The following is an 8,672-nucleotide window of genomic DNA, read 5'->3' on the forward strand; positions in this document are numbered from 1 at the left end:
TTTTTTTTTAAGAGCCCGTGGACGTGCATCATAAAACAAACTTCCCCCTGTGAACAAAAAAAGTGAACCGTGAAATCACAGCACACAAAAACGTGCACAAGGGTGCTTGGTCCTTCACAAAGAAGGGACCTCAATTCCCGACCCCCGGGGCGCAAGGCTCCTGACAGGGGTTGAGACTGTTGGTCCACCAACCCGGAGGCTGGCGGACCCCGATCCTACGGGGACCTGCCGAAACAGGTCCCACACAGTACTAGGTAGGGGGATCTCCCAAAGAGAAACCCCCCCTGGTTTGGGAGGAGACAGAGAACCCTCTATAAGGGCACAGAATCTCCTCCCTACATCAGGAAAAGGCCCCAAAGGAACCTGTACCCGCTGCATCTGTGGGTCAAAAACGCTTTTAAAAAAAGCCAATCGTGCATTAAGTGCAATAAATAATACTAAAGTGCCAGTGCACCACGCTGACAGGCCTTAGGGGCTGGTGTGCAAAAAAATTGCCCTGGACTAGCCATAAGGCCTGTCCAAGAGGCGATGTGCAGAAATTGCAATGTCGTGTGTGACCGAGTGCATCAGTGAGTCAAAGTGGGGTCCCACACCCAAGTGACTTTCTGAGCACCCCTGGGACGCCACCCCCAGGGGGCACAACACCATGGGCTCTGCCACCTCCCAACCCTCCAGCCTCGACCAAGCTTCGTATCCATTCCCATCAGAAGGTAGTGCCGTCCGGGGTCCATCCCTACCACCGGTGACAAGTCTAGCGAACTAGACCAGAATCTAACCGGGAGGGACTGTACCCCATCTGGTACCCACCAATTAAGCCGGTAAATACTAAGCCACCATCCTAATTCCCTGAAAAGGAGTGGTGTCGTTCTTCCACCGGCAACTGATAAGAACAGATACTACACTTGATCTTAGCCAAAAGGCCGAGAAGCGATAGGTTCGGTTTCTTAGGTTTATGTTATTACTAGCAAATTGAGTCATATGCTGCTCTATATTTTGAAAATACCAGTGGTAAGAATTACAAGTCCCAACCTGCGACTGTTGCAAAGCCAAATGATGGTGTCACACTAAGGCTTGTGTAGAATAAACAAGCGATTGGCCAACAGCAGAGCCCTGGCTAATACTATACAGGGACATTGTACTGGTCTTGTTGATAAACACTTACCTGATTTGTTTATGTCAAGCTCTGATAACTTTATGGCTAGTTCACTTGTGTTCCCTCCTGCTGAGGTGAGTATATCATGCAGAGCATTTCTTCTTCCCGTTCTCCCAGAGGCTCTGAAATCTGCATATGTAGATTCCACATCAGTCATTGCTACCAAGTATCCACATAGCAGTGCCTATGCAAAAACAAAGAAACATATGTATGAAATATCTTACAATTTAGAAACACATTCATTTCTAAAGGGTAAGTCAACCCTAAATTGATTTTGAAAGTGTACCTACAGTGATCAACAAGTTACTGACCCAACTCTTTATTGCAAAGATATCTACAGTATCTTAAAACTCTTTGTTGCAAATTCCAAGTTGTGAAAGGAAGTATGGATTTTGACTTACCTTGCCCTGGCCTAACTAATGGTCAGTGAGGCAGCCTATCACACTAATGGGAGAACAGTGAGAGAGAAATGTTAAAAATAAACACATGACAAAGGATGCCCACAGAAACATAGGTTAGCTAAATCTCAATAGGATCAGCTTTCCTTAAAGGAGAATTATGGAGAGAGTGAAATACACTCATCCCCATAATTAGAGCCGATGTGTGACACTGAAGCTTTCACACATAGGCTCTATTGATCAAGAACTGAGCCATCACATACCACCGATCGCTCAGTTCCCGATCTTTTCCCTGCAGAGAGCGGTGACTGTCAATCTCCGCTCCCCGAAGGGATTCCCCCCTCCCATCTCTGTTCTTCCAGCAATGACTGGAGGGACAGACAAAGGAGGGGGCAGGCACAGCTGAGAGAAGCAGAGCCAGCTATCAATCAGGTGGCGGGGTGAATCCCAAAAATATTGGCTCTGCGCCGTCAGCATATAGCGGGCAACAGCTCATCTGGCCATTAACAAAAAATATGTTTTTGGTGTAACGATCCTTTAAAAATAAAATATAAAAATGTGCTTGAATTTATAACTGCTTGAAATGTGTATTTTAGGCTTGTAGTAAAAGGTTAATCTCTAGCCAAAACGGTTTTCTCCACTTTTGGATAGGGCAGAGAGGGTAGAGAACTTCTGAGATGTTTTCACTGATGTCTGAGCTCCCGTTAAGGAGGTTAATCTCAATTTCAATATTGGTGACCATTTTTTCTTGGACAGAAAGTGAAACGAAACGTAACATTTTACAATATGGGGTAAAGGGAAAAAATCCCTTGTGCCCAGTGACAGCTAAGGTGGGATGTGCCACTATTTGTGCAGATTCTTTTTTTATTTCCAGTTCTAGGACAGGGATGAGAAAATGTCTGATGGGAACACAGGCAGCAATACAACCCTGCTAGAGGTTCTGCCTTTTCCCAATTCTACCCAAAACTGCAAACTTTGGCTGGAGTTTTCTTTTGATTAAAAATTGCAATATGTGTGGAAACCCCAAAAGGGAGTACAGCTGCTTTCTCGGTGCAAAATAAAAAAGAACTCCACAGACAGGAAAACTGAACTGGATGAACTGTTGGTGGATATTTCAAGAACCCCTCATCTCTATATAATGGGTGTACTTAGTTTTTGATCATTTACATTTTTATTTGTATGTATGTTTATGTGCCCCAGATTTCAGAAATAGATTTTGTATGGTTAAAACGAAGACCAGTAATAGAAACCAAGTTGACAACAACTGTGTGTACCATTCTAAAAATAACGGATTAAACAGATTGCTGAGTAACAACATATTCAAAGTGATAACCTTCAGCACATTAAATGTTGTAATCAGATCTGCGCTTTTCAGCTACTTTTTCTATACCAAAATCTGTTTCCGCTCTGTAAATCGACCAAAGGCAAGAAATTAAGAGGCGCTGATTTAAAGGCAAGCTTGGAAAGTACATCTGTTTACTGTAAAGTAGAGGAAGAGTCCAGTGATTTGTAGTTTTGTAATACTATACAGTATACTATACTATACTATACAGTATATATATACACAGTTCAGTATGGCGGTAAGAATCCTGCACGTGTGTGGTAGTGGCATAGATTGGTCTACTCTGCCAGTACCACTCCCCATCACCACTTTGCCAGCTCCCCCCTAACCACTTTATAGCCTTCCTCTCATGTCTTTGCCACCACTATGCCCACTTCGCTCACACTACTCTGCCAGCGCTACACCCCCCATGCATTCTCACCACTCTGCAAGTACAATAGCCTCACTCTCACTACGGTGGATGCTCTACACCCCTCCAACCGCACATGCTACTCTGCCAACAATAGTCTTCCCACTACTGCCGTGCCTGCAAACACCCTCATCCCAATCCCATTCACCCATCCTTGCTCTCAGAACTGCAAGCTCCACTCTTACCACCGCACCTGCATGCTGACTCACCTTAACCACTGTGCCTGACACCCTTTCCCCCCACGACTATGCCTGCAGGGACCCCTACACTTGTCACCATCATACCTGCCACCACTACTGATGCTACTGTCCCATCAACCTCTGTTCTCACACCCAGTGGCGTAACAATCACCATAGCGACCCAGGCGGTTGCTATGGGGCCCCAGGGCACAAGGGGGCCCGGTCAGGACATCCCCCTGATGCCGTGCGGGCCGCCTGGGTCGCTATGGCATTTCAGGCTGCTGGCTGTCACTGGCGGCTGTGAGGAGAAACACGCAGCCATTCACATGTGCAGCGGCACGTACCTCCTCACAGCTGCTGAGTCGATGACAACCAGCAGCTTCGGGGGAAGTGGCTGCGCCAGTCGTCGGCAGCGATGGAAGAGACGGGGCAGGTCTTAGCGATGGGGAAGCAGGCCCGGCGATCAAGGAGGAGGGGCCCAGTGACAGAGGAGGCGGGGCCCGCAAGCGACCGTGGAGGAGAAGGAGGCAGACAGAGGATCGGCCAGACAGGTAAGAGGGCTTGACCACCCACCTGAAACCCTGCAGAGCCCACCATAGAGATTCTATGGTGGGCTCTGCAGGGTCACCCTCAGGTGGGCTGTTTGGGTTATCAGGTGGACTTATCTAGAAATCACAGGGCCCCATACAAGATTTTGCTATGGGGCCCTGTGATTTAATATAAAAAAATATATATATTGAAATGCACTGGCTGGCATGGTTGTGTGTGGTTCATACTGTATGTGTCAGCTAGGTTTCCCACCTACAGATGATGAGAGATGAGAGGGCTCCAGGATTTATGTCTGTTATGGAGAAAACAAACTTGTTCTTTATTAATAGGTTGTGGTACATTCATTGTTTAGGAACATATGCAGCAAACCCAAGAGGCGCAGGCCAGAGTTTATAATTGGTCTGTTAAAATCATAAGCGTTAACCCTGCAGTCTTATTTTTCATGCCCAGTTTAGAGAATACATTTCTAGCAAGGTGGCAGGGCTCCTATGAGATCAGAGTGAAAATTACCTTCAAATATATCCTGCTCACCTAATAAAACTCTGGAAGGATCAGGGGGCTCTCTCAGCAGAAAGTGACCTTAAAGGGTCACCAGCAAAAGGCAAACAATAGGTTAGGATGTCAAAGACCCTGTCTGCTACTTAGATTCAGGAAGTGGGAGCGTTCTTACAGAAAAAGTGAATTTTGGTGTTAGAATTATCTGGCTGAACTAACATTGTTTTCCTTGCCAATAGGTCTGAGCGTCACATCAACGTAAAGTGTGGGTGGAATAAATCCTCCATCCCTAGGTCTACAGTTACCTATCTTACCTGGTAGGCAGGCCTTATAATTGCAAAGGCCTTTTTATATGTGAGCTGACTGGGACTCAAGGGCTCTCTCACGTTCTCAAGAAGGAACTGATATAAGTTTAAAAATAAACTTTGTTATTTCTTGAAAGCGACCCTGCCAGTCACTTGGGGAAAATAAAAGAACTGTTATACTAACAATAAAATAACTGTTATACTAACCTCTCCAGCAGTCCATGTCTCATAGCCTCCTTTTTGGTACTGTAACCTCTGTCAAGCTACATAGTTACATAATATTTGAGGTTGAAAAAAGACATAAGTCCATCAAGTCCAACCTATTGTGTGTGTGTATAGGTCCATGAGTGTTCTCATTCTTAAGAGTACCTGTACCCTTGTACAATACGGTCTCTCCAGCATTCACTAGTTTCAGGTGTTTTAGATGCTGGTGTTCCCTGTCGGGCAATGTGGTTCCATGTTCCGTCCCTCCATACATACTAAAGGACACAACAGTGACATAAGGGTCAGAGGACAGAACCGAGGTGTGATGGGACACACAGTCATCAGACACTCTTCGAAGTATAGAAAGTTGAAGAGTCTGAGGAAGGCTGCAGTGTTGAACTGGAGTGATGTTAGAAGACAAGGGCTTTCAGAAAGTTGAGTATAACAACTCTTCTTTAGCATTAAAGTAGCATTTCCATTATTTTTAAGTGGCTAACAGGACTGCCTAAAGTAAATCATGATGTGGTATCTTCCCAGCAGCAATAAATCCTCAAAGTTCACAACAGAGGTACTGAAGCTGTGAGGGAAATAGTTGGCACTGAGCACTGAGGCAGGAAGAACACTATAGAAAATACTGTTACAGGGTCTAACACATCCCCACTCTACTAGAGATTTCCTGTCACATAGCACATGGTGTGGATTGTTCTATTGGCTGTGGTTTTAACCACTTATGTCTGTGCTGCGATATTAGAGCCAGTGCCACACACTACCAACCTTTGTATAATTGGTAAATATGGATATCGTTGGTCAGCATTATCATACCATTTATAAATGGGTTAAAGGGTAACAGTCCCACAAGTGATCCTTGGGTTATACCACTTTTAATTATTTAGAAGAGAATCATTCATCATTATTCTTTGGATTAATGGTTGCTGCTTGAAAATGCTCTTTATGAAAAAAGTGCATAAATAAAATGGTTTGTTTTAGGGATGTCCCGATACCGATACAAGCATCGGTATCGGGACCGATACAGGGCATTTTGACAAGTATTTGTACTTGTCAAAATGCCCCGATACAAAACGCAGAAGCTTGCGCTATGTTTTTTTTACTTACTGCGCCGAGCGCCGCCTCACTGCTGCTCCGGTGGGTGGCACTCCAGGCAGTCGCCGGCAACCTAAATTAGGACCCCACCTGGAGCGCTGCCCACCGGAGCAGCAGTGACGACATCCTCACGTGTGAGGAAAATCGTGAGGCACCGCAATTGAGGCAACAGTGAGTAAGACGGGGCCTGGGCTTAGTTTTTTGTGTGAACAAGAACAATCAACTGCTGCAGTGTATTCTATATGTACTGTACATGTACTGCATATAGAATGCACTGCAGCAATAGATTTACAATTCTGCCCTGCTAACATGAATAGGTTAAATGATCTGTAGTACAACTACATTTTATGTACTATTATGTACTATGGATCATTTAACCCCTTAATATTACCAGAGGATAATGGTAAATCTAGTGCTGCAGTGCATTCTATATGTACTGTATATGTGCTACATATAGAATGCACTGCAGCAGTAGATTTACAATTCTGACCTGCTAACATGAATAGGTTAAATGATCCATAGTACAACTACATGTTATGTACTATGGATCATGATTTAACCTATTCATGTTAGCAGGGGATAATTGTAACTGTATTACTGCAGTGTACTGGATGTGTGTGTTGTATATGTACTATGGATCATGATTTAACCATATTCATGTTAGCAGGGCAGAATTGTGAGCGCCTCCCACAAGCTGAGCACTGAGACGCGATGTAGTGATCCTGCCCAGCGCCAACTACGAGAGGCACCGCGTGAGGCAACAGGGATCGGAGTGAAATGTGAGTGAGGGAAGCTGGGACAGGGCTGGCTGTAAATCTATTGCTATAGTGTACTGGACGTGTGTAATGTATATGTAGTACATATATACAGCACACACCTCCACTACACTACAGCAATAGAGTTACAATTCTCCCCTGCTAACATGAATAGGTTAAATCATGATCCATAGTACATAACAATTAGTTTTCTCAAATAAGTTAAAAATGTATCTTATTTGTGTATCACTCAGCTGTAGATCCTCAAATCATCTCCGAATTAATGCGTCATGGGAGCAAGCTTGGAGCGATGCAAAGGTAACCACCCTCCAGAAGGAAGGACAGTGTCAGCACCAACTCAGAGATGATTTGAGGATCTACAGCTGAGTGATACACAAATAAGATACATTTGTGGTAAGAGTTAAGCTAATTGAATGCGTTTTTAGGATTTAACTCGTTTAGTGCCACTTTAAGTAAATGCCCAACTCCAGCCTTTTTTTCCTTAAATGCCCTCCTGGGCCTTCTAAAAAAAAAAAATACAAGGTGCCTTCAGTAATCCTGGGTTGATGCCCACTGGAGTCAGAAGTTGTACTTTAATATTTGAGTACATGTCCACTTTGAATTTCTGCCAGGCCTGATATTTAGTGAGACCGCCTCTCAATAAAAGAACAGGAAGTTTAACCATAAAAAAAATCACTTCTTGTTGAGCATTTGTTGTTATGGGCAATAGCTTTACTTTTTCTTATTTCTTTTAGTGAGCCCTCAATTTGCTTGTTTTTTTGTTTTTTTAAATACCAGAGGAACCATGAAAAAAAAAAACATAAAATACATGTGTTCTCTATATTTGACAGTGTCACATAAATACACAATGAGAAAAAAGGAATTCCAAGTGTACATAATGTGATTTTATAGTGAAACTACAGCCAAACAATTAAAAAAACACAGTTTTAGCTGGGAAAATACTGTATAGCCACTCTTGTGTTTCATGCATTCCTGCCACACTGCAAAGCCAGCAGGAAAAGATCTCTATTTACTACTACAGTTTTGCATCCTGCTTTGTAATGTCTGTTTGGTGGACTATAAAAGAATATCAACACAGTGGAAGTGGCTTATCTGTACCCCACTGACCTAAAGACATTCTATCATTAGATTGGAAAAAGTAAACAAAGACAGCATAGGATCCAACCGTCACTTCTAGCACTACATTTATTTTAAATCTCAGGAGAGCTTCTCTTTAAATGTTCAGAGATCAGACATAGTAGGCATGTGCGATTCATTTCGTTCCGAATCGAAATTCTCTGAATTTTCGGAAATTTGGAGATTCGGATGCATCCGAATTCCGAATTACAGCTAAAATGAATGCAAACGAATCCGAATACCCGATTTCCCGAAATTCGTTAGCGGTAGTCCGGTCGAAATTTCGTTTATTGGACAAAATTTTGTTAGCAGCAAAGTGACATTAGAAAAAAAATATATATATTTTTTTTACAGTCTGCAGAAGATGAAAAAAAAAAGCGTGAGGTTCCCCCCCAATTCATACCAGACCCTTCAGGTCTGGTAGGAATGTTAGGAGGGACCCTCCCCCAAGTTAAAACAAAAAAAAGTGCGTGGGGTTCCCCCCAAGATCCATACCAAACCCTTTAGGTCTGGTAGGAATTTTAAGGGCTAACCCCAGCCCCCAAAAATGGGGGGGAAAAAAACGTGGGGTCCCCCCTAACAGTCCTACCAGACCCTTGAACTGAGCACTGGCCCGGCAGGGCAGGAAAGGGGGGGGGGCGACGG

The 8,672-nt window shown here is 43.8% G+C and overlaps 1 protein-coding gene across 2 annotated transcripts in view; it reads right to left on the reverse strand.

Moving 5' to 3' along the window:
* The window catches only part of PKIA (protein kinase (cAMP-dependent, catalytic) inhibitor alpha), a 32,604-nt gene that overhangs the window by 7,142 nt on the left and 16,790 nt on the right, over positions 1-8,672 (reverse strand). The window contains exons 1-2 of one of the 2 annotated variants that reach the window (XM_018557550.1): positions 4,610-4,614; positions 1,163-1,337 (exon numbers count right to left, since the gene is read on the reverse strand). In XM_018557550.1, the coding sequence (XP_018413052.1) occupies positions 1,163-1,310 (148 nt within the window). In that variant the 5' untranslated portion in view covers positions 1,311-1,337; positions 4,610-4,614. Of the gene's footprint in view, positions 1-1,162; positions 1,338-4,609; positions 4,615-8,672 lie in introns of those variants that run through there. The other variant, XM_018557549.1, reaches the window with a different exon arrangement.

This window comes from Nanorana parkeri, unplaced genomic scaffold (genome assembly GCF_000935625.1).
Source record: "Nanorana parkeri isolate BGI_ZX_2015 unplaced genomic scaffold, ASM93562v1 scaffold289, whole genome shotgun sequence".
Classification (NCBI taxonomy): domain Eukaryota; kingdom Metazoa; phylum Chordata; class Amphibia; order Anura; family Dicroglossidae; genus Nanorana; species Nanorana parkeri.